The sequence below is a fragment of the Abramis brama genome, assembly GCF_963993115.1.
Source record: "Abramis brama genome assembly, chromosome: 2".
NCBI lineage: Eukaryota > Metazoa > Chordata > Actinopteri > Cypriniformes > Leuciscidae > Abramis > Abramis brama.
The window spans coordinates 33,475,160-33,502,006 of NC_139964.1; the positions used below are offsets into that span (position 1 = coordinate 33,475,160).

The 26,847-nt window shown below is 38.7% G+C and overlaps 2 protein-coding genes across 3 annotated transcripts; both read left to right on the forward strand.

Moving 5' to 3' along the window:
- Window positions 1-309: 309 nt before the first annotated feature.
- On the forward strand, window positions 310-8,444 carry mogs (mannosyl-oligosaccharide glucosidase). 2 transcript variants are annotated; one of them, XM_084107054.1, is made up of 5 exons: window positions 310-390; window positions 777-1,181; window positions 1,303-1,526; window positions 5,370-5,563; window positions 5,993-8,444. In XM_084107054.1, exons 2-5 carry the CDS (start codon window positions 830-832, stop codon window positions 7,755-7,757), a joined length of 2,535 nt encoding a protein of 844 aa, XP_083963180.1. In that variant the 5' UTR covers window positions 310-390; window positions 777-829; the 3' UTR covers window positions 7,758-8,444. The 2 variants fall into 2 exon arrangements, with proteins under 2 accessions (XP_083963180.1, XP_083963181.1); XM_084107055.1 differs by having other exon boundaries at window positions 323-656; window positions 5,993-8,438.
- A 7,013-nt stretch (window positions 8,445-15,457) lies between these two features.
- LOC311071462 (uncharacterized protein) lies at window positions 15,458-19,734 on the forward strand. Its single transcript, XM_084095871.1, has 3 exons — window positions 15,458-15,567; window positions 16,595-16,807; window positions 16,995-19,734. Exons 2-3 carry the CDS (start codon window positions 16,651-16,653, stop codon window positions 18,254-18,256), a joined length of 1,419 nt encoding a protein of 472 aa, XP_083951997.1. The 5' UTR covers window positions 15,458-15,567; window positions 16,595-16,650; the 3' UTR covers window positions 18,257-19,734.
- The last annotated feature ends 7,113 nt before the right edge of the window (window positions 19,735-26,847 follow it).

The following is a 26,847-nucleotide window of genomic DNA, read 5'->3' on the forward strand; positions in this document are numbered from 1 at the left end:
AACGTTAGAGAGCTGATTGAGAGAGACTCGCTTAATATTTTGGATGTCATTGAGGTCCAAACAACATTGGTCTCCCTTGACTTTATATAGCCTATGTATGGACAAAAACATCGAGACATTTTTCAGAATATGTTGTTCTCTAAAAAGAAAGAAAGCCACATATGATTTTAACGAAATGATGCTGACGACTAACGCGTGAGGTGTAAACTACGACATAATTTTCTTTTCTGTCTAAAGTTCTGTCTTTAGCGAGCAATAGTAAATCACTGGAGGACTTTTATTTTGAATATGCATCTATGTTTGTTGTCAGCTTGACAGTTTCGAAAAGAAAGGCGGAAGTGACCGTGCTGCTGATTACAATGTTCAGTAGAGTACTGACACGTACATAAGGTAACGTCATTATTAGTATAATTTGCGTACGTGTGCCTTGCTGTAGTCGATTTTTTCATTGCTTCGTCCACATTTAGTGCAGAGAGAATGATCATTGCAGACGCGTTAAGTAGACACTGACGAGCTGAATCTCATTCATTCATTCATCAGTTCATTCGTTCGTTCGTTCGTTCATTCATTTCCTCATTCCTTTTTTCAGTTAGCCAATTAAATTAGCAGAATCTTGTCATAGACAGGTGGTCTAACATTATAATCATATTTTAGGGGTATGTATTCCCGTAAATGCATTACTATAAGACTGATATAGTTTATGAGCTTATGCTGCAATCACTGTGTCAACAGTTTAAACCTGAAGTCAAAACCTCTTGACTTTTGGTGATTTTCAGGCGCATTTGAATGATTGTGATCCTCGGACCGGCTTGGTCAGGTCAAAAGAAAGATGGGTCGGCGGAGGAAGAGGGTTGCAAGTGGTGATGGTGTGTTACCTAGCCCAAGAAAGGAGGAAAAAGCACCTGCTCCACCACGCAAGGAGAAGAAAAAGAAAACTGACATTGGGAAGGTGTTTATCAATATATCCATCGGTTTGTGTATCTTCAGTCTCATCTGGTTCTTCTATGCCCTTTATATGCGCTCATCCTTGGCCAGGAGGGTCGTGACCTTGCACCCTTCTCCACGGGTCTTGGATGCTAATAGTTCAAGTCCTGCTGTGTCTCCTGAAAGATATTGGGGCTCCTACCGGCCTCAGGTGTACTTCGGGATGAAAACAAGAAGTCCTAGATCTGTTGTGACAGGTGGGGTGCTTTAAATTCACACTCTGTCTTTATGCACCAGTTGCTTTCTGTCTAAATTTTTATGTGTCTTTTTGATGTTGTTAGGCTATTACGATTTTGCCTTTTCTATTGATTTATTTAGGCTTAATGTGGATGCGTCAGTTCACTGATATGGATGCAAATCTTAGGCACACTTGTGAGCAAGGCGACCATTTGCAGGGCTACGGATGGATAATGCATGATGGAGTATCTTTTGGAGTCCAGGAGATCCATGACCGTGATTTTACACTGACCACAGAGTTTGTGAAGCGTATGGGTGGAGATCATGGTGGAGACTGGACGTGGAGGATTACTGCAAAACAACATGTACGTAAAGAGTAATGCTCTTACATTTTATGTGTTTAAAAGCCAGCATTATCTGATTTATTATTATAAAATTGTTAAATATAAGGATATTTTATTGTGATATAATGGTAGTAATGTACAATACAAATATGAATTGTTTTCAGTGCTCATAGTCTGGGGAGTTTTGATAATTAAAGTGTACTTTTTCCCCACTTTTTGGGAAAATGCACTTCTTGGTTTCATGAAGCACACTTTTATTTAGTATAATCATAATAATATTGCTTGATTTCAAATACATATATATGAAATTAATAAAAAAAATAAAAAAAATCAATATACATTAAAGGGTTAGTTCAACCAAAAATGAAAATTACCACATGATTTACTCACCCTCAAGTCATCCTAGGTATAGGCTATATGACATTCTTCTTTCAGACGAATACAATCAGAGTTAAAACTAAAAAATGTCCTGGCTCTTCCAAGCTTTATAATGACAGTGAATGGCAGTTTATGTTTTGAAGTCCATCAAAGTGCATCCATCCATAATAAAAGTAATCCACACGGCTCTGCAGGGGTTAATAAAGGCCTTCTTAAGTGAATCGATGTGTTTGTGTAAGAAAAATATCCGACTAAAATAACTAGCTTCTGGCAGACGGCCGTACGCATCGATTTACGGTGGAAGAGTATAACCCCTGACCCGATGCACAACGTAATGATGAACGTGGAAGCGCAGAGGATAGAGCAAAACAAAACACCAGTCACGAATTTGATGTCTAAAACGGAAATTTTTAAAGAGAAATTTTGGAGGAGCTTGAGTTTGTTGCCCAGCCCTGTTTGTTTGAACCGCGAGAGGTGTCTAAACTTAAGGCTAGTGTTGTCACGATACCAAAATTATTGTTTCGATACCGATACCAAGTCAAGTATTGCGATTTCGATACTTTTTCGATACTTTTCCTGAAAAGGGAGAAACACTCTCAAATATCATTGCTGTGCTTTATTTTAAAACCGGGACAACATTCTAATCATATAACACACTAATAAATGAACATATGAACAGCAGATATATTAAACATTTGAACAAAATATGAAATATCAAAATATAAAAAATAAATTAGAGCAATGACATTCAAGGTAAAATTTTTTATAAATTTAGCAGCATTATCTCATTTATCATAAGAAACATAAGAGCTTTATCTTGATTCTGAACTTTGAATAAAAATATGAACAGCGATTATATTAAACAATGTTTAATATTGGTAACATATGATAAGCCTCATTGGTGATATATTTGGCATGTGGGGAGAGAGTTGTGGAAGGCCTATACTTCATGTTAAACATAAATATATAGCAGCAAAGACAACGTCGGCAGTGTTGACGGCAAAATAGGCTACAGAATAATTCGTTCTGTATTGAGAGGTGCAATATTTGAAAATCGATAATATTTTTTTAAATTACATTTATATTGTATTTATGTCAAAACTTTCAAACATCAAAATGTCATTTATTAATATGTATTCGTGTCCAAATGACATAGAAACATCTTTTCCTATTCTATTTTGCCTGGAAACGCTTCCAACACGCTTGCGTGTCGCGTGAAAAATAGGCGTCGGTTCTATTTCTAGCATGCACGCGTTTTCCGCGCGTCTCGAGCTGCGCCCAGACGCGTGTGTCACGCAGGCAGTTAACATGGGAGCCGAAATAAAAACGGACACGACATGCAGCCAGTGTCTCGCCGGCCTTACAAATCTGGAACGCGGTCATTCTTAGAAGTATCGATACTAATAAATTAAGGAATCGTGACGTTTTTAATTTCCGATTTACTTTTGAAGTATCGGTGCACCGTGCAACAGAGCAAGGTAGGCAACGTACTTCCATATGTCACTCCTCGCGTCATCTTTTTCTACGAGTCGTGGACCACTTGTGCTCGCACATGCAGCCATCTCGCTGTAGTGTTTTGTCACATGACACTGACAGCGGCAGGTTCTTTGCTGCGTGCGTCAGGAAAAAAACACAGATGTCCATAGGGAGGTGTTTTTATTTATTTTATTTTTTTAAGTATCGATACTGATAAATTTAGGTATCGTGACGTTTTTAATTTCCGAGTATCGCGATACTTTTGAAGTAACGGTACACCGTGCAACACTACTTAAGGCCAATTTATACTACTGCGTCGGACCTACGCCGGAGCCTCTACACTGTAGGCAACGCGTTGGTTTTCATTTATACTTCTGCGTCGTTGTCCGCGTTCACGCGCGCAGAGGGAGCATGTGAAACCCGAGGGAGTGGTCCTAGCAGACCAATCACAGCACTTGCGTCCGCGTAGAGTTGACGCGTTGTTACATTTTTGGAGAGGTGCACGTCAGGGTACGCCGAAGGGTACTACACACAGCCTACGACGTAGCTACGGCGTAAGTTTGACGCAGAAGTATAAATTGGGCTTTACGATGCTCCTACATCCTACGTCATACATGCGTCACTGGTTACTCTTGTGGCTTAAATCTACACTGTGTTGGATTTTCTCCCATCTAGTGGTGAAATTGTTTATGACTACCAACTGAATATTACTTTCTAGCCCCTCCCATTCCAAGGGCGTTTTAACTCCTACGGTGGCCGTATTATTTAATCTCTGCCGGCAGTCGCGAGTAATCTCCCCCTCGCATCCGTCACGGTGCCACTGAGTGTAAAAACGCGAAAGGCGAAGCTTGAATTTCCAGGTATGTCCCTCTTTGACACATGTATTTTCAAGATGGAGGTGCAACATGGCTGCTGCCATTCGAGCGACTCGCTCGTATGTATTCTAAATGGCAGATTCTATGCTTACGAGAATACTTGATTAGTTGGTAGAAGTAATTACACATTAATGAGCACATATCATTTTGAAAGAACAAAGTGTTTTTTGCTAAGAATCAACTTAAAAAATTACACAGTGTAGCTTTAAGTCGACTTGCATAGTATGTGTACGGCCGTCTGCCGGAAGCTAGTTATTTTAGTCGATAAAGTTTTAAATATGGATATTTTTCTTACACGAACACATCGATTCACTTCATAAGGCCTTTATTAACCCCCACAGATCCATGTGGATTACTTTTATCATGGATGGTTGGAGCCAGGACATTTTTTAATATAACTCTGATTGTATTCGTCTGAAAGAAGAATGTCATATAGGCCTACACCTAGGATGAGTAACACCTTTGAGGGTGAGTAAATCATGGGGTAATTTTCATTTTTGGGTGAACTAGCCTAACCCTTTAAGGTCACAATTCTCACAGTCATGGAAATCCTGGTAATATCAAGATAAATATTGAATTGTGGCTTTCAAGGAAGTCATGAAAATTAAAAATATCTTAATTATTCACAAAAAAGGTAATGGAACTTACTAAATGTTTAACCTCTGACATTTTTTATTGGCAAGACATTGCTCCTTATGAGGGTAGTCTCTATAAAATATTTTTTCCAGTAATTGGACATTTCTGAAAATGTATTAAGTAAAAAGTTGTGGGGACTTTGATACTTGTACAGGTTTAGGTATTTAAATCAGTCACTGATTGAAGGCTAAACTATGTTTTTCTTACCAATCTAAAATTATTTGGATGAAATTTGAGTGGAAATGTACAATCTACATGATTTTCAGAAGGTCAGATACTGTAGAGTATGCTAGACAGTATCTCAACTCTGCATAACATCACAGCTTTCCTTTAATATGATATGAAGTTAAAGTGGTTAATTCTGATATATATATATATATATATATATATATATATATATACATATACAATTTTTTTAAATAATTTTTTATAATTTTTCGAATTATATTACACTATCGAAATTCATAAGATCAAATCTGTCTTTGTTTCTGATTGGCAGAGCATTGCTTCCTCAGCTCCTGTGATCTCGCTGATGTTCTACACTGCCACGGATATTCAAGGTTCATTGCAGGCTCATGTAGAGGAGAAAAATCGCTTGAGTTCTGTGACAGGAACTTCTGAGGAGCTTGGCAACTTCAAGATCACATTTGGCAAACCCACTGCAGGGGAAGGTGCTGGTGGCAAATATGCCAGGTATTTTATGTTGATTATACACTAGAAGCTTATTTAATAAATGAGTAATAATTGTGAACAATAGAAATAGGGAGGAATGTAGGTTTTCATCAATAATTATTCAGAATAAAAAACAAATTAAATATTAAATTAAAACAATATGTATTATAGTATTATATTAGTAAGTTAATAATATTTACTATTTACTGATAAATTACAGCTTTTGTTTTTTTACAAAGTTATAAAACATGGAAAACATTTTTAATTTTGAAATTTAGTGCACTTCAACAAATAGGAAATCTTCAATTGCTTCTCAAACACAAAGGATTACAGTAGCATATGATGCTCAGATGAACAGAGTGGAGGGGTGTGAAGAAAATGAAAGACATTTTAAGTTTGCTGATGTTATTTCAGCAGGTTACTATATTGTTTTACTCTTTTTCTTTTCAGATATAATTTCCTGCAAACTAGGAGCCCTGGCCTTGATAAGTTGACGGATATAGTGAAAAACAGCCTAAATCACAAATTTGTTTTCAGTCCCCCCAAAGGTGAAAAAAGATCTTATTTTGCCGTGGATTCTTACAAAGTCACTAACCACCAGAATCAACAGAAAGATCCCAAGATGGAGAGTGATTTTGTGGTGCATCAGGTGACCGTTCAAACCCCTTTCCAGATTGAAGTTTTGTTTGAATCTGGAAGCTTCCGTGAACGACCGAATCAACTTGTGGGCTCGGTGCTTACGGACGAGCTGGAGAAGCGAAAGATGGCTTTTGATGAGAAGTTTGAGGGTATATTTGGCCTCCAAGCAAAAGGATTCACATCGTCGCAGATCGAATTTGCCAAGGCAGCTTTAAGCAACATGCTTGGGGGCATGGGATATTTCTTTGGACAGTCTGTTGTACAGTCGGTTTATAATGAGCACCCTGTGCTTTACCCTGAGGGGCCGCTGTTTACGGCGGTTCCATCGCGATCTTTCTTTCCTAGGGGCTTTCTTTGGGATGAAGGATTTCATCAACTTCTCCTCAACAAATGGGACAGTCAGTTAACTCAGGGGGTCATTGCGCACTGGCTCGATCTCATCAACGTAGAGGGCTGGATACCACGTGAACAAATCTTGGATGATGAAGCACGCAGCAAAGTACCGTCCGAGTTTATAGTGCAGCACAACGAAAACGCAAACCCTCCCACGCTCTTCCTGGCCCTACAGGAGTTGCTGGAGAAGTGGGATGCTCAACCAGAGTCGTTGTCCTCTCAGACCATGCTTCCTTTCTTGAGAAGGTTGTACCCAAGACTGCAGATTTGGTTTGAGTGGTTTAACACCACACAAGCCGGACCCATTGCCAACTCCTACCGTTGGCGAGGCAGGGACAAAGACACCAACCTTTTCTTAAACCCCAAGACCCTGACCTCTGGCCTGGACGACTACCCACGGGCTTCCCACCCATCTGCTGATGAGAGGCATGTAGACTTGTATTGCTGGATGACCCTTGCCTCTGGCATCATGGCGAATGTGGCACGAATACTCGGGGAACCCCACCAGGTGTATGAAAACACCCATCGTACCCTCAACAATAACGATCTGTTAAACGAACTGCACTGGTCTGAGAATCTGCACACCTTCAGTGATTACGGTAATCACACCCAGGCGGTCTCACTTCAGCAGGAGAAAGTGTTTGTGCCTCCCGGACAACCACGGCACCAGTTCCCAGTCTCACGGTTGGTTCGCTCCGTTCGCAGAGCCCCTAAGCTGCAGTATGTGAATGCATTAGGCTACGTTAGCCTTTTTCCATTCTTGCTTCATATTTTGACACCAGACTCGCCAAAAATAGAGCATATTTTGAGAGACATTCGAGACCCTGAACGCCTTTGGACGCCCTATGGCCTGCGCTCACTCTCACGCGCAGATCCCCTCTACATGAAGAGGAACACGGAACATGACGCCCCCTACTGGCGAGGACCGATCTGGATCAACATCAACTATCTGGCTGTTAGAGCACTGCATCACTATGGCAGCATAGAAGGGCCATTCAAAGAGAAGGCAGCTACCCTCTACCAAGAGCTCAGGACTAACCTTATCAATAATGTTTACAAGCAGTATCTGGAAACAGGATACATCTGGGAGCAGTACAGTGATAGCACTGGAAGAGGGCAGGGTAGCCACCCCTTTACTGGCTGGTCGGCTCTGACTGTACTGATAATGGCTGAAGAGTATTGAAAATCAGTAGCAAGCCAGAAACAGAATGATAAATCATGATGATCAATTGGTGCCATATGTTTGCTACTACAAAGTGTATTTCATTTTTACGTAATTTAGATAATTGGTGGATTTTTTTATTTTTATTTTCTCCTTTAATATAATAATTAAGAGCCTTGTTTGAATATTTCAATTTTACGTCTGGTTTAATGTGATTAGGCTATATCCTCAGGTTTAAAGAGCCGTAAGACAGTGCACTTTTTTTTTTTTTTTGGTCCATTGCTGTTTGGCTTCATTTGACATAATAAATTGAAATCTTCTTATAAAATCTTTCTTCAGTTTAATTGAATCTCATAATTAAATATTCAAATCATATCTTTTTATGAATGGTGTTTCTTTAAAAGCATTGTGTGATTTTTACTGATTATAGCCAGGATTTGCTTCCTTGTACTGTATGTAATTAATGTGTTGGAATATAAATTGAACTGGCCATGCCTCACAGGAAGTTGAATTGAAATAACAGGAATATACTGAATTGCAATCTATATATCATTCTTTCTGTTTGTTAGGTCTACAGACATTTAAACTTCAAGTATTTTGTTTATTTAGAACTTTTAAACGAGGCTCTGTCAAGCCAACATTCAAAGTGTCTTTACAATTACAATTAATTAAATTAAATTTACAATTTTAGTCTGTTAATTTGCCAAGTAGTCTGTCTCTACATGTATTTTTTATTCTGTTTCAGGTAGACCATCTCAGTTTTCATTGAATCATAGAGATTAGTGAACATAAGGTAAGTGTGTGTGTCCAGAAGTCCAGTCAGAATTTCATGCCAAATGAAGACGAGTGTTTACACCTTTACATAAAGAGTGAGGTTCACTGAATTGCTTCATGTACACTGAAGCTAAAAGTCAATACAATCTGTATTTAGGCTACAGAGTACTTAATGGTGCCATATTAAAAGGGGCTTAATAAGGATGAGCTGATGAGCCGGTTTCAGTGTGAGAGCGTTTTAAGGCCAGTTGATATATCACTTGTTTTCCTTTCTGAACAGTTTTATATACAGTATATTAGTATATTCAATTGCTGTTACTTATTTGAGGAGTCTACCTCATAATATATTATTGTCATTCAGTATGTAGTATGTATGTTTACAATGAAGCAATACTGTTTCAGGGCATCCAAGAGGAAAGGTAGGCAAGCTTGTAGATGGATCGTTGTTTAAGTGTATTGTTAATGATAAAAGTTTAAAAGTGTTGACATCTCTCTGTTTACACAGTCTTGGTTGCGTCAACAGTGTTTGGGAGACTTAAGCCTGTTGATGAGTCATGCTGTATTTGGTGTTTTTTATTTTATTTTATTTTTTTCATTTCAACTTTTCAGAACCATGTGGCAACGTCAGCATTCTGACGAATGATCAGAGAGGAAACAAACACATCTTCCTCTATATTCGCATTCCCCTTGGGCATCATAGCATGTGTTGCCATTTGAAATGCATCTCATAGTTTTTGGTTGTTCAGTGTGACTAAAACATTCAATGCGCAATCCCCCTCCCTCTCCTCAGACCCACGGTACAATGGGATAATAGCCAAAACAGCATTAGCGAGATCTAACGCACAGGCATAAATAGATGAGTCAGAGTTCCTCCATTTGCGCATTGATGAGATCCTGAGATGAGCCTCTATTTGCATCCATTGGTTTGAGTAGTTGGGGCATATTTACGTGAGTCACACTTTCTTTTGTCCCGTAATGGGACAATTACTGCATTAAATTCTCAAAGCTTACAGTTTTATGAAGCGTGAAGGTTTCATTTGCTGATTATATCAACTGACGGATAAGAACGGAGCTGTTCATTCACACCTCGTTCAGTCAAGCTCAAAAGAACCAATATTACACTGTGGAGAGTGTAATAATGGCACATGACTGCTAGGGGGAGCCATTTAGTCATGCTCTGTGCGTCAAAAGAATTTATTTTGTGACGCCAGGTCTGACAGTTCTGCCTTTAAACAAGCTATCAACTATAGAAGACTTGTCAGTTAAACCTCTTTAGATTTATACTGTCTTTCAATCCTTCCACTACCATTAGCCTAACAGACTGTGACATTGTCTTAGGCCTTCAGCTGAGTGTGGCTCACAGTGCCAGTGGGTAAAGTCGTGTGTTTGTTATCCCTGACAGCGTTCTTTCCATCTGTCATAAGCACTTGTTACCTCAGTGAGTCGGGTTGGTGATGTAATCGCTGATACAGTGACGTTCAATGGCGAACATCTCCCACCACCACAGGCTGATATGCATCCCATGGGAGCTTGAGTTGCTGATCAACAAGCGCACGTAAAGCTTTCACCCTTTAGCAATGCAACCATCAAATCCAATCCGCCATCATCTTTTCCCCCTCTCTGTACAGATTCTTTCTTTCCTACTTCCTCCCCCTCCTGTAGCCTTTGGAGCTTGCTCATAATCGACAGTGTAACCTCCAGACACCACTCTCGCACACTCGATTCTAGGGCCGGGGCCCCGGTGCCACTCACCCCAAAACCCAACCTCCCTCAGCCAGCGCTGGTCTGTGTGGAGATTATGTAAGCCTGCCTCTATAAATAGTGGCACCCGGGATCTTTTGTCTTTACCTGCTCGCTCTTAGCCCAACAGTTTTATTTCTGGAGAGCTTGTGGAAGCAGTGCCATGCAGTGCGCCTGTTACCATAGTTACTTATGTTAGCGAGGAAAGGGAGAGAGAGAGACGCCACATTCTTATTTTGTTTCCTCATAGCAGCAGCAGTGCAATCTGTTTGAATAGACTCATCCCTTTTCAGTCTGTAGTTGTCCCTCAGAAAAGGTGATGAATTCTTTTATAGGCTTTTATTGAATCACCTTGATGGGGGTCAGTCATTATGAAGCCTGCCTGTTGAAGAAATACGCTGTGCTAACTGCTTGAATTACACAGTAGGGAGAGCTGCCATGCGAGTGCATGAGGAGTTTGTTGATTTCTCCAAATGGTTTAGGTTGCAGCTTGGGAGTTGAGGAAAAAGTAATGGGCCTCATCCCCAAAACAAGCAAGGGTGCTGAAACATTTAGCACCCTGCTGCGTAACATGAAGTGAGCCCTGTCGCTGTGGTGCTACGCTAATTTATCCTCATTTATTGTGATTAGATAACTCTAGGTAGCTGGAGGAGAGCCAGATTGGCCTGCTGGTGTGCTTCTGGAGCTGCGGCTCAGAGTAGAGAAGAGGTTGCTGGGAATGTGGGGGAGTCAGTTAGAGCGGGCGGGGAACTGCTGGAACCCTCCGCAGTCACGATCAGGAAGAAAGCCGAAGCTCCGGCCCCTCCCAGCCTGAAAGGCGAGGATGGATGTCCGGGGACAAGGGTGGGCGAGCACAAGGGTGTATTTCTGGAACTGCAAGGGAAACCTGCAGCTCGCTGAGTGGGGTTTTGGTTGTGCAATCGGGCTTCCCTAACCCCACTCCCACACTCCGTAGACGGAGGAGAGCGATAAGTCTCTGGTTGAAAAGAGCCATGCTTTCTGAAAGGGGTTCAGGCGCTAAAGCGAAGTCATGCATGGGATTGCGAGTGAAAAGGGAAAAAGAAAGCAAAAATGATTTGGCAGAGTGATGCAAGCTTGCATTGAGTCGTGTTTCCGGTCGTGGAATCTCTGATGTTGGCGCTCCCAATCCCTTTTTTCGGTTTCTCATTGTTGCTATGGTTTGAGGAAGATGAGCCTTCATCCGGTGCCGTTGGGGGTTTGTAATATGGGAAATATACTGCAGAAATGTGATGTGGAGGGCGTATGATTCCTCTGCCTCTTGAAACCCTATACCAGACGTTTTTGAAAGTACTCCAAAGCCCCTCTTTTCAATACGTACTTCATGCATGGCAAGCCCATAAGCTAGATCTTTTTACAATTGTTAAATCAGTTATCTTATCTTAATATTTTAGATGAATTCTTCTTATTTCTTTTTATAGATGCAATAAACTTTCTTTTTTGCAGTGCTGCTTCTTCCCTCAGCTCAATCATTGCCTTGGGAATTTGTCAAATTATGTGTGGATACGATTATACCATTTGTTAATGGTGTTGTTGAGCGTTCTACAAAAATGCTGCTATGAACAGATGGATCACAAGCAGAAAAGAAAATGAGTGAAGACTTAGTAGAGATGCAGCATTCATTTTATTTTCACATGCTTTGCACTGTCAGGAGGTTGTTTTGACCAACCAATATGATCTATAGACATCATATATTTTGCAATTCGATTGTTTAAAGCTCTCAAATCAATGACTGAATGGACTCGAGATATATGTAGATATTGCAGTGCCAGCTCAGATCATCCGATCTGAAAATACCGACACATCGATGGTCTCATTACACTTTTACCTTCATTGCATTTCTTTGGTGTAATAATCTTGGTAAGTGCAGGAATTACATAAACCCATTACTGAGCTCCGTGGCATTTTGCAGAGGCGAGAGGTGAGCGCTACTCGGCAGTTATCACAACAGCGTCTCAGTGTTGTGAACTCTTTAAGAGAAGAGCTTTTTAATAGGTTTAGGTCAACTGGGAGAGACCACTGGAGAGGGGTATATTAGGGCCTCGAATAGGGGAAAGTAGCGTGATGTGAACAGTTACCTCCAGAAAATGTCAAACTTGTTGTTAAGTACGATTTTGTATCATCATAATAAGAGGGATATTTCGTGCACCGCCAAACCCAGTTCCATCATGCATGCGGATGCTTCTTTGTCATCGTGCATATGTATTTATGGAAACCTATTGTACTCCTAAATGGGTTACATCTACATGCCAATCTATTTACTCAGGCCTGTTCCAAAATAAATGAAAAATACTCCAACTGCCAATACTTAATGCACATGCTGATAAAAAAATAAAAAATAAAATAAGCCATAAAAAAAATCATAAATAGATTTGGTTGAGCTAAGGATACTTGAGTAGGCTTGTGCTATAATGAGTGCCTCGCTTTTTGCAGCCCACTGCGCAAGATATTCTTCCTCATATCTTATTTTTTTCTTTCATTGGTGCTCCAGTGGGCTGTGCAAAGTAATAGTGTACAAGAGTGGCAATCACAGCTGGATGGGGCAAACTAGAGTTCTCTGGTGATTTGAAGGCACCTGAACCTCGCATAAAGTTTCCGCCTACCTGCTACAGGACAAGTGGACATCACCGTACCCCTTCTGTGGTTCCTTCACAGGTGTTTTGCACAGGGGTTTAGCTGGTCATTAGCGGCTTCAAGCTGGTAGACCATCTTGAACCAGCAGTGCAAGCTGTTTTTTGAACATAGTGGCTGGTCAGCCAGCTTCCACATTCAGCAACACAGCTTCTAGGTTAAACTGGATTTTTGCAACAGGGAATTGTAGTTGTAGAGAGTAAAGCCACCATTGTAGGAGTTCCCTGCATGTGCAACTGTAATCCAGGTAAAAAAGAATTTGGCTAAGAAGCTTCAAAACATAAATTGGATTTTTTATTTTATTATTCTAAAATCTAGGCTACATTTTCGTTTAAATGCCTCCTTAGAAAAGCTATATTTTTCATTAACTTTCAATATTGCTTTAATGTCTTGCATGAAGAGGCAAAATTCTAGAAATTAGCCTGATTCGACACTTTTGGATATGACAACAGTACATGGGTTGATGATAAATTAGGATGTCCAAAGTGGAAAAAAAACAACAACAATAATCCACAATAATTTTCTACAAAAAACAAACAAACGTTTTAATAACTCTAAGACTGAAAGCAGAGAACACTTTTCTTGCACCTTTTAAATTTACAATTTAAAATACAAATTGTAAATGTAATTTATTTCTGTGATGCAAAGCTGAATTTTCATCAGACATTACTCCAGTCTTCAGTTTCACATGATCCTTCAGAAATCATTCTAATATGCTGATTTATTATCAGTGTTGGAAACAGTTGTGCTGTTTAATATTTTTTTTATAACCTGTGATACATTTTTCAGGAATCTTTGATGAATAAAAACAAAAGTTTAAAAAAGAACAGGATTTATTTAAAATAGAAATCTTTTGTAACAATATTCATATACTATATATAAATGCTTTTGAATATACCCTTTCAAAAGTTTGGGGTCAATAATTTCTTTCTTTTTTTTCTTTCTTTTTTTTTCTTTTTTTTTAAAGAACAAGGATGTGTTAAATTGATAAAAAGTGAAGTGATTTATATTGTTAGAGAAGATTTCTATTTTGAATAAATGCCATTTTATTTAACTTTTTATTCATCAATGAATCCTGGAAAAAGTATCACAGGTTCTATATAAAACAGCACAACTGTTTCCAACATTGATGATAAGTATCAAATCAGCATATTATGATTTCTGAAGGATCATGTAACACTGAAGACTGGAGTAATGATGCTGAAAATCCAGCTTTGCATCACAGAAATAAATTACATTTTAAAGTAGCCTATATTAAAATAAAATAAAATGTTTTAAATTGTAATAATATTTCATAATATTGCTTTTTTTTCTTTCTTTTTTTTTTTATCAAATATTTTTTCAAAAATGCAGCCATTGAGACTTCTTTCAGAGACTTCTTTCAAAAACATTTTAAAAATCTTACCAACCCCAAACTTTTGCTCAGAAGTGTATAGTCATAACATATTTAGTCAAACCTATTTTAGGTATTAGAGTTGTTGTTGCTGCCCTTGTTGTTCCAGGTGCCGCTGTAGACTATAAAGTTGAAGTGGAATCTGGTGCTGCAGTTCTCAATGTTCTTTCAGCACTTGTACCTACTGCAATTGTAGTTTTTAAGCTTTCAAAAATAACTCCTGTTCCTGATGTGGCTGGCAGATTTGCAGATGAAATGGCAGTTCCTGTTACTTCTGGAGCATTTGAGCCATCCATTACAGTTGTTGTGTACTTTTTGTATAGTAGTACTCACTGATGTTGCAGTATCCTCTGGTGTTCATTTTAACGTCGTTCCCACAATATTTCTTGTGTTTATGTATGTATATATATATATATATATATATATATATATATATGTACAGTACTTTGCAAAGGTCTTAGGCACGTCAGTATTTCACAAAAAAATGCTTTTAAGCCAGTTATTTCTATCTTTTGCTGTAGTGTGTCAGTAGGAAATATCAGTTTACATTTCCAAACATTCCAGGAGAACTGCGGCAACATCTCCAAAATGCTTGAAGAAACCTGCTTGCAAAGCTACCTGAAAAACTAGTCTATGTGCAAGCATACCTAGGATAAAAGCGGTTTAATATGCAAAGGGTGGTCACACCAAATATTGATTTGATTACGTTAATTGATAAATAATATCTATTTATGACATTATTTTTGAAAGCATCCTCACTTTACAGCATTTTTACACAAGTGCCTAAAACTTTTCACAGAACTTTAGCTTTGCAGGTTGGTTTCTTCAAGCGTCTTGGAGTACCAATATACCAATGTGCCTAAGACTTTTGCAGAGTAGTGTGTATATTTGGTGTACAGTTACCTAAAACATCTACATGACTTTTCATTCAGAAATTGAAACCATGTTAATCACAGAATAGGAATTTGTAAGTATATTTGTATGCATTTCTTTTACATTTTGTTTAACTCTTGAGGGCAACAACAACAACAAAAAAAAAATAGGCAGGGGGAAAAAGAAACCGTTTTCCGTTCGACTGTTATATTAAACCCATAGCAAGAATGTCACCACTATGGCTTCGTACACAGACTGCAGGCCGTGAACTATAATTGTAGAATGGAGTAGCCTGCTATTTCAAGTGGCGCTCTCCATGGTGCTGGACATCAGTGCACTTTTCTTACCGCCAGCTCTGTGCGACGGATGCCAGAGCGTCTCCACAACCTATACTTGTTTGGGGTAAATATTTACCTTCGACTCAGGGCCATTTTACTTCATTTTGTACACTATAATTAGTTTTCATTTCTGTTCATTTTATTATGATCCAGCAAGTGTATGCCTTTTCTGTGTCAAATTATATCTAGTCTACGAGCAGATATACAATATATCCTGCTCGAGTATTGGAAAACAGGAATTTTGGAACTGCGGTGCTGACAGCTTGGTCAACGGAATGACAAAGCATTAGCTAGTTAATAAGGTGATAGGCCAACTATTTTGCTTATAAAAGCGGGGATATGAATGAGTGTTTCTTTCCTCGCGTTATGCTACATATTGTATCCGCATGCCTTTTTACCTCATAATTCATTTGCATGACAAACTGAATGATATACGTTAACAGTCAGTTAATTGCTGAAGTTAATTTTTCGTTATGCTTGAAAGTTTGTACAGTTTGTGAAATGTCTAGTAGTAAATTAGTTTTACAAGACGTTATAAAACGAAATCAAAGGAAATTGACTGAAATTGACAGTTGTATATTCTGTGACTTAAACACTTTGCGTTTATTTTCGTCATGAACGCGTGCAGATGTTGGCTATTTAAAAACGCATTCTAATGCATATAGGGCTTAATTTTGAATTAGCAAAGAAATATGCATAGCTGAAGCCATGGCTCTCCCTCGTTCCCTTACACTTAACGAAAGACTTGTTGAAGCGTCAGAACCGTAACTCTCCTTTTTTGGGGAAGCCCGTCATATCCTCTGTCCATATATGGTCACGAAGATGACACGCAGCGGGGAATCCTCTCACTGGAGACAATGAATGGGGAGGAGGGCTGATCGGTGAGACGGAGTGTATAAAAGCCGAGCGAAGGGAAGCCGTTGGTGTGAGAATCAACAGATCTACACTACAGATAGCTGGAGAGCTATATTACTTTGACGCAGATCTCAAAAAGGGGGAATTCCAAAGTATTTACATTTCTTTTTTGGACGAACGCCTTCACGGACTTAACTATCGGATCCGTTTTTTGCTATTTCTTGTGTTTGCAATAGCCCCTTATCAATAACCTGTTCGGACTGACAGCCATTGGAAAGCCATTTACGGAAAGATGCTTAACAACATGGATTTGAACTCTCAAGATTCTTTCTACTCGCAGTTTGAGAACTGTAACAGTTCTGCGATAGGGATGGAAACTCACGGCTCCAAAGACAGCCAGGATGTTTTCATGGATTCTGGAAGGACAGCACCTGCCCAGTTTGCACACGGTGAGTTTCTGGCAGATTGTAAAAATTCTAGCTCTGTTAATTATAGACCAGATTTGAGTACTGCTGCATGAAATATAATATATAGTGCTAGTTAATTCAAGGCACTCACGAAACTGTATAGGTATAACTGATTGCACATTTCACTGAAGGCACTGACGCATGTCTGCTTTTTTTCTCTCCATATCAGGTGCGCCTATTACCCCCAAAACGGAGCCCACGAGTACAGATCAGTATAACTCTTGTCAGGGGCCGAAAGAAAGCTACGCAACCTCCTTAGCTTACTCAGGCAGTTTCTATGTGGAAACATCTCAAGGAACACCTTGCAGCACGGAAACACTGCTTAACATGATCACCGAAATCGTTGGCATCTCAACAACCCCTGTGTCGGATGCGCAACAGTGTGCTGACGGTACGATGAACGCAAGCCGTAGCAGTTTTGGCGACGAGGGGGTCCAAACGCAGGCCTCCACGTGCACCACCCCGCCGCTGTATTCTCCGGGACAGACAAGCCACAGTTACCCGGACTCCCAGACCGCCACGCAGGCCCAAGACTCCGCTGCATCGCATTTAAACTTTCGCTCCTCTGCGCAAGACGCAGAGCCGCTGTCCGAGAGCGCGACATTCCCAGTGGTCATCAAAAATGAATTCGAGAGCAGTTGTTACGAGTGGGGGACCTTCAATAAGTCATACTTGGATGCTGGCTTCCAGTCAGAGGCATTCTCCATGTCGAATAGTTTTCAAGCTGATCAACAGGTGGACGTGAAAGAACTTTTAGACTCTTATTCTCCCATTTGCTCAAACCCAGAGACTGAATTCAAAGTGGAGAGCACTTTAAAACAGGAGCAGTGCTTTGGAGATTCTTGCACACAGGGCTTCAACGCTCCCATGTTTAACTACTCCACCCCAGTTATGGATATCCCACCCACCAGTCTATTAAAACCGTCCATTTATCCAAATATTGAACTCCAGTCCAGTTGCGACACAACCTACTCGACTTCCACAATAGACTCGGTTCTGTATTCATCTTTATTGCCCGAGTCTTTCAGTCAAACTTACACACGGGCTCAGAAGCCTAATCGCGTAAGAAAGAGCCCTGCCTCGTCTACCGGGCCGGCCAAAGAGAAACCCTTCACGTGTCCGATGGAGACCTGCGACCGGCGCTTCTCTCGGTCGGATGAGCTCAACAGGCACATCCGCATCCACACGGGACACAAACCTTTCCAGTGCCGCATCTGTTTGCGGAGCTTCAGCAGAAGCGACCATCTCACCACACACACCCGCACTCACACCGGTGAGAAACCCTTTTCTTGTGATGTGTGCGGCAAACGCTTTGCCAGGAGCGACGAAAGGAAACGGCACGGTCGGGTGCATCTTAAACAGAAAGAAAAGATGGAGCTGAAGCCACAAGTAGTTAACGCGTGGCCGTTTACTTTGCCCGAGGCCATTTAAGCGACAGTTGTGATAATGAGCGCTCGTTGTGCGTGATGTCAAATCTTTCCGTCTTGGAAGATTCAAGCTTACTAAAACAGTTGCTTAGGCTACTACAGAATACAACTCCAAAGCTCAAGTGAACGTCGTGGCAACTGAATCAAGCGACCCGCATGAGTGTAAAGGTCCACTGAGGTGACGGATCCCCTTTTCGTGAAATAGGGGATAGAATTTTAATACTGGACCTTCCACAATGAACCTTGCGTGCAGCTTGAGGTGTGTGCAGCAAGTGCATAAACCTAAATCAAGTGTTTTTTTATTATTTATAAACTCCTCGACCATTATATTTCTTAATCGAGGAGCGTGTTTTGCAGAACACATGAACTGCAGTTCAGCACTTTTACTATGGAACAGCTCCAACCTCGACCTTGCATTGTAATGCGGCAGTAAAACGCACAGCTGGAATGTATTGCACTTATCTCCACTTTCGAACTTAAAATTGTTTTAATTCGTGCTTTTTGGTCTTTTCTATTTTAACGCTGTCACCTGTTTAAGAATTCTTAAAAAAATGCATGTATATGTTTACGTGATATTAATAATCACCGAGAGATGCTTCGCAGCACAAGTCAGATTTACCTCGTTTTACAACATGGTGGCATTATTGATTCATTCGTGCCAAGGTTTTTACAGCGTATTTTCCCCTTTATATAAATATATATATATTTGTTTCATTTTGTTGCTATGCTAGCAAATAGTAATTGTGTTGTACAATTAAAGAATCCAGTTCTAATGTTGTCAAATTTACACAGCGAATGGGAAGAAATAAATACATTTATATGCCAATGATCATTTGTATTTTTCTAACAAGTGCTACTTTTTACATTTTATTTTGAACTGAAAGACTATTTATATCCTTATTTTTGATGTGTCCCTTGTGTTATGGAAAGCACAAGTTCCACAAAACATGTCTTGAATTTCTTCAGTCCATAATTATAATAGAATATTTGAATGTATTAAGCCAGTTTTAATACCATTGTCTACCCTAGGTATCTTCAATAACAGTTTTTTTTTTTTTTTTTTAACCAGATACTTGTGTTATTGTGTGACCTTGTGACCCTAATTCATGAATTATGAATTATCTAGTTCACATGGCTCCTTTATTTTGTGATGTGATGAGAAAAAAAAAATTAGAATAGCACAGGTTTCGACAGTGCTGTTGAGTGATTAGAAAAGCATACGTTGCTACGGTTTTCAGTAGTTCTTTCACATGATTCTAGACCAGTTTCGACATGCCTTTCAGTCTGAAAGCTTTTTGTATTGTACTAGCTGAATTAATTAATAGAGGTAATGGGGAAAATGTAGAAAATGTGAACTTGCCTTAAGTTATAATAATCATACTGGAGAAATGATTTTGTACATATCAAGAACGTTTATACGCAATAATTTGGATGAACGTTGATGTTTGTTATTTTTATGACAAATATTTATGAATAAAACTTTCTTGAGGTGTTTAAAAAGAAAGCTTTTCACTGAGAATGGTCATTCAGATGATACGGGTATAAGCAACATTTGCTATAAATGTTATTTTGTATACACTCCTCCCATCTGTCCAGTCCGTCTCATGGAGACATCTACACTGGCTCTGAGATCTTGCAATCTGTCGCCAAAGTGCTAAGCAGCAGCGATAGGGACTCCTCAGCATGTAGGCTGCCCTGTACACATGACGCGTCCCGCTGGCAGTACATCACTGGCTCCCACTCCAATGCGTAAGAGCCTGTGCTGCTTCCCTGACACTAATCTACTGTCAGTGATCAGCATGCGATGGACTGCACAGCGGTACATTACACCATAATGTATTTGATCAAACTGTGGCATAGATCTCAATGAAAGTAGCATTTGATGCCATCACTGTCCTCTTTGGAACAGGGTGTGTCTTGGATGATGAGTGTTGAAGTGCTGCTTTTGTACTGTACTGGCTATAGTTATAGTGCAGCACTTCATCTATGAATGACATTCCCATTTTCAACAAGGAAGAGAAATGATGGAAGCCTATATTCAAACCAGAAACCACACATACACTCTTAAACATGTAGGTTGCAAAATAGGGGGGAGTCAATGCCATAGAAAAAACATTTTTTTTTCCCCAATCAAAAAAAAAAAAAACATTCAGTGAGTATTAAAACTCTAAAGAACCCTATTCTTCTATAAAGAACCTTTTGTGGAATAGAAACATTCCATGCATGCAAAGGTTCTTCATGGTTACCAATAAAGAACCTTATTTTAAGAGTGTCATATTTTATAAATAGAACCAAGTCTCACTATAGTGTCAATTTTCCACATCTGAGAATAGGAGTTAAGCTTAAATCAAAATGAAACCCTCGTTCCATTAGCTCAACTCATTCTACTCCCCTCACTAGTAGAAAAAAAAATCTATTAAAACTCAAACTTTGCTGAAAGTTTCTCTTTGGGTTGATGTGGCTCCATGTTACTAAAAAAGCAACAGCCTACGTTAGGCAGCCATATGTCTTATACAGATATCAACAGCCACATAATTGGTGTCTCAGAATAATTCAGAGTCTTCATTGTAATAGAGTGCTGCAGGGATAACGTATTTTTGTTGGCCAAAAACTAGAAATGTGTTAGCATTTCAGCAGTTCCGGTTCCATCGTCCTGAATCAATGGGTTTTTGGTTAAATTCTTGAAATAATGTCTGTGATCAATGAGAGCTCAAGGTATTTTCACATTTTATTCTGTGACATTCCCCTTCTGATTTTTTTGGTTATACTTTATTTTAATGTGACGTCAAATAAGCAATGAGTAATTTTAACTACACGTACTATAGAGTTACGGCTAGGTTTTGGTTTACGGTTAGTTACTTGTAATTATGCACAATTAACTGTTATCACTATAGTAAGTACATGTAGTAACATGTAACTACATCACTTTAAAATGAAGTGTAACCATTTTTTTTTATGCATTTACTTGCCTTGAAAAAGACAGTTGCTAAGAAGTGTCTAAATTAGACTAAAGAGGTTGTCAGGGACAACAAATGTCATCACACCAAGCAGGAAAACTCATCTACTCAATATAGTCCGCTTTTGCAGCTGCATTGTGTTTTTATAACCACGTGGTAACACTTTTTATGAAGCTTGTATTTATTATGCATTATAAGGGTATTCTTAAATGCATTATAATACATGCATAATGCCTTACAAACAACCTTATAATGTGTATCATCTGCTCAATAATCATAACAGTTACAATACATTATAATACTTACCTATTTGTGGTTATAACTTTTAAGAGTATGATGCATTCCATAAATCCCATAGTGTCATATATTTTACTTTTCCAAGTCTCATATCATGACATTGTTTACTTAAGATCTGCACAGTATCATACTACATCTTATGAGTGGTCTTTTACTGCTTACAGTAAAGTGACAAAAACAAAGTCTTCTTTTAAATATCTATAATGTGATCATAATATTTTATAAGTGGTCTTTGTCTGCTTTGAACAGACAAAAGTCATTTTGAACAGCCATATAATAACATGAAGTGGTTATAAGACATTTCCCCAAAGGTAAAATCAATGTTGTGTGGAAAAGTACAAAGGAACAATACATTCACAATGCAAATCATGTTTTATTCATAAAAACTGTAAAATAATAAGGCTTTACCAAATCTAATATGTAGGTAAGTATTATTACTGTTTTTATGATTATACATGAGATAATACAACACATTATGAAGTTGTTTATAAGACATTATGCATGCATTAAGAATACCATTGTGATGCATTATAAATGCAGGGTTCATCTGGTGTTATAATGCATTGTACTCTTAGAAATTATAACCACAAATAGTTAAGTATTATAGTTTATTGTAACTATTGTTATGATTATTTATCAGATGATACACATTATAAAGTTGTTTATAAGGCATTATGCATGTATTATAAAGCATTAAGAATACCATTATAAATAAAAGCTTCATACGTTTTTTAAATAAAGACTGAAAAACTAGTGATGGCGACATTAAACTGACAATTTATAGTCTATGTGTAGCTTTTTACTTCTGGCATTTGTATTTAGATCATTTGTGAAGACTATCATAGTGAACAAAATATAATCGTAAACTTTTGTTGGTCACAGAGCTTATTTTCTGCAATAATCCAAAAACCAATGAAAAAACTATTGGGTTTTTGTCAAGGGAACCAGTCTGATGAAATAAATCATCATATGCATAGGCTATCTAGCCTATACCTACATTGCTAGCTGGTTGTAAATTAGAAGTAATGTGGGCCATTACATTGTAGGAGCAGAATTACTTGTTATTTTTCACCATGTAGGCTACATTTTCCTTTATTTACAGCAAAACAAAATGTCAGTGAAGTGGTCTCTTGTACTTAAATTCAGTCCATGAATGACTTATTAACAGGCAGTCCGAGCCTACATGTATTCTGTTCCAAGTCCGTCGAACTCCTCCAGTGCACTGCCAGTGAAATCCTCCATGTCCGTCAAATTAAGTGTTTGTTTTATGACGCGTAAAGGCCCGACTTTTAAAAGCCGGAGGTCTCGTTGAGTGTTACTAGCTATATAGGTCTCAAGTACACCTTATTAATCATAGTTGCACTTCAGACTAAGCTAAAAGACGATGCGGCCGCTAGATTGATCCGTCCCAGTGCAATCATTGCGTGATTTTATATCCACCTTGACGAAGTGTAACCGGCGTAGCATGGTCCTCGGGTGGGCTTCGTAATCAGGGTGCATAATCATAAGCTACTGATGGCAATCAGCCTTAGCGGATTAATTCGTCGGATGGCTCCCCGGCCCGACGGTCCTGTCTCTGATCCTGAAGAAGGGTGTGGGTGTTTTGGAGAGTGCGAATGATTAAGATGGAGAAGTGGCGAGGTAAAAGAGCTCGTTATGCAAACATTTAAGTGTTTGATTCTCACCATTGTTCCGAAAGCGAATTTCTTCATTAGTATTACTGGTCAGGGTAGACACTAGTGGATGGATTTCGAGAACTTGCCGAGGTGTTTTTATCCCGCACTAAATGGCAAGTTAATCCAAGGGGTCAAGGAGTCTTGTCCGGGCTACTGCTGTTATCCACGGTGAAACATCACTATGGCAACAAGGGTTAAGCGTCACGGTGCGCCAAAACGGAATGGAGAGGTGAACATTTTGAGTGAGATGAATTGCCTGAAAGCAATTCAATCACATGGTAGAACAGTCCAGAGTTGTCCTTGATGGTGCGGTGGAGGCAAAGAGCCTTTAGACCCCAGAACAGTTCATTTAAAACTGTTTGGAGTTAATGCAATGCTGTCAGTATAATAATGTGAGCTTTGAAGCAGGAGAATGGTGCTTTTATACAAACAAATACTAAAGCATGTCTTTTTGTCGGTGTGTGAGTTTTGTGTTCGTTTTGATAGTGTGTCGAGCACCAAGGAACGGAACTTTGTTGATTTTTTATGCTCTGGAAGGCCACAGCTTGGATTCTTTCTTTACATTATAAATGATGACTATTATAAAGATCTCATATTTTATAAAACTGGAATGTGTAACAGTAAAGATAGGAAAATATATCACCAATGCTTGATTCAAAAATACCTTGTGCACAACCACGTTTATTTACATTATACATGGCGTCAAGTGGAAAGAAATATTTGGTGGAGAAGACTGAAAAAAATCTAAGACACGGTTTTCCAGCATAATTTTAGATGTCAACAAAGTAAAAAGCTAAGTGCGTACTGACACTCTGCACATGCACAAATGTAAGGTTTGCAGTCAGCAATGACAAAGTTTAGGGAAAATAAAAAAAGTACTTTTGAAATCTGCAATCCACCTACTGAATTTGAGGTAGGACTTTGCTTTTGTTATCTAGAAGGTGTAGCTTTCTAATAGTGAACTAAACAAAATTTCAGCCTTAATTTTGGACCTACATCTGATGTGAGGACAAATGGCTTCCATTGTTCAATTCAATTCAATTCAATTCAATTCAATTCAATTCAATTCAATTCAATACAGCACTTTTCACAATATCGTTTAAAAACAGCTTTACAGAAAATGCACGTCTCTACATTGCAATTTAGAGTGATCTGTTATCAGAGGTGACTGTGTCCGAGTAATGGATTTAAGAAAAGTACAAATGACGCAGTTAGCTAACATCAACAATGAGCTCATTGAAGTAATTATTACAAGTTGTGAACATAATGATATAGAAAATCTAGCATTGGTGCGTGTAGATTCAGAGTTTGCATCATCTGAAGTCCTTGCAGGAGTTGGAGAGTCATCTCCTCACATTGTTACATTAGGGGCTTTCACAATGGGTAGTTATAGGAACTCATTTAGCCTATAGGAACTCAGTTAGCCTATAGGAACTAGCCACCAGGATGGTTCTCTAAGAACTAAATGTTCCCCTAGGGCAATTTTCCTGGTTGCAGGAACTCTGAAGTGACGTAAGCCAGTCAACAGCGACGTCATTTAAGTGCGGCATTCAACAACACCAACAACTCTGTAGCATAAAGGTTGAGAAGTGCCTGGATTCAGCCTGGGTCCATCTATGTTTGTGGAGTAAGTATATGTAAAATGTATATTTACACAGCTTTTAAAAATGGCGGTTGCCTGTGTTGTGTATGGCATGCGTTTGGCCAATCAATGTACACTTGCATCACTGATAGTTCCTATTGTGCTGGGTAAGACCCTACTCTGAAGTATAGGAGTTAATTTAGTCCCCCCCAAAAGGCGTTCCTATAACTAAAATCGTTTCCAGTTCCTGAGATGCGAACAAATCAAAAAGCAGTTACTTCCGCCAATAGTTGTAGGAAATATAAAAAAGTTCCTCCTGATGACAGACATGTAATCCATATTAATAATAAATTTAATTTCAAAAGAAGTTCAGATTACACATAAATGTGTGAGAGGGAAACCTCTGCAATCAACATCTTTCAATTAACATTTTAGTCCAAATCCAAATAGGCTGCATCAATTTCCTGACATTTGCTCCAGTTTGTTATAATATGCAATAAACCCAATATTAAGATAATCATCCAGGTTACTCAACACATTAAGCCAAAATGCAAAAATACCCATCCATTCATTGCACAAATTCTGTAGTCAAAAAAAGCCTTGAGTAGAGGCCGTTACCCTGTCCTCAGCAGGACAGTGATTGTGGTGTGGCTGACATTTGTGCCGCGGTAATGAGGCTTGGCCAGCAACGGCTATGTCACTTTAGGCCACCCATGTCAGCGTGTGTCAGAAAGAGAGAAAGAGGTAAAGAAAGAAAAAGAGAGGATGAAATCGGCTAAGATAAAAAGAAAGAAACAGCATGACATGTATTTGGGATATGGAGAGATATTGAGATTGTTAAGCGAGAGAGAGAGAGAGAGAGAGAAAACAATATGGTCAGTCACAGTCAAACCGCTGCCAATGGTTTCACATGCCATGTCAGACGATTGAGTGCCACAGTGAGGCAACAGTTACCTCAAATGAAGTTTACCACATCTGGAATACTATCAGAACCAGACTCCAGTGTTGCGCCGTTACAATCATTTCCAACATATTTGGTATTTTTTAACCTATTATTTCAGCCTCTGTGTTTTGAGTTAATATAATTTTTTTTTTTTTTTTTTTTTTGCTTAATATTGTTTGTAGATTAGATTTCTATATGGCATATATTCCTGCATGTTTATCCATTTTTTTATACCACCCCCCAACCCCCACCACCCCCACACTATCAGAATGTAATAGTTGAAATCCTATTCCAAAAGGGCATTAGCAAATGAGTGGGTTGGCTGTGCTTAACTCACACTGTCAGGTCTCAGCAGGAGTAGTCTATACGTACACTTGCTGTACTATACCTCAACACTGCCTGTGAATCATGGTGCCATTATATGTGCATGAGCTGTATATGCACATATATATAATTTGTGTCTGAACAGACATGCTTTTTATGTTGCCATTTTTACACAGGTAGATGCCTGAGAATTGACAAGTTTGTGTTAAAAACACTGCAAAGTGACCTGCACATAAAATACCACAAAGATAAAAGAATGTAGGACAGTGTGCTCTTAACAGGTTATTTAAGGGTTATGTTATGGTCAGGTAGAACCTTCTCGAGAGTGTTAGTGACAGTAAAGTGCAGTAAATGTACAATGTTACAAAAGATTTCTATTTCAAATAAGAAAATATGAATAAATACACAGCTGTTTTCAACACTGAATGATTTCTGAAGGATCATGTGACACTGAAGACTGGAGTAATGATGATGAGATATCCTTTATTCCTTTACAGGAATAAATTTCATTTGAAATATTTTATATTCATTAAAATATATTAAAATAGAAAACGATTATTTTAAATGTTGAACATAAAATACATTAAAAATCTTATCAACCCCAAACTTTTGAATGGTAGTGTATGTTTATATGGATGCAATCTCTAAAATAGTTTGGGCAATCTAAAAAAATGGATAGTTTTAGTTTTATACTGTGTTAGTCATTGTGTTTGACTTGGAAAGAAAAAATGTTGATGGTCTGTTTACCTGACAATGTCTACTGTGTAAAACAAGAAGCTGTAATACCATTCTCTGACAAGTCACATTATAAAATTG

Bases quoted from the DNA above. Each gene is read 5' to 3' on its own strand.
- LOC311071462 (XM_084095871.1), top strand. From the start codon at position 16,651: ATGCTTAACAACATGGATTTGAACTCTCAAGATTCTTTCTACTCGCAG. The intron at 16,808-16,994 runs GTGAGTTTCTGG...TCTCCATATCAG, and splicing joins ACCTGCCCAGTTTGCACACG to GTGCGCCTATTACCCCCAAA.
- mogs (XM_084107054.1), top strand. From the start codon at position 830: ATGGGTCGGCGGAGGAAGAGGGTTGCAAGTGGTGATGGTGTGTTACCT. The intron at 1,527-5,369 runs GTACGTAAAGAG...TCTGATTGGCAG, and splicing joins GGATTACTGCAAAACAACAT to AGCATTGCTTCCTCAGCTCC. The intron at 5,564-5,992 runs GTATTTTATGTT...TTTTCTTTTCAG, and splicing joins GCTGGTGGCAAATATGCCAG to ATATAATTTCCTGCAAACTA.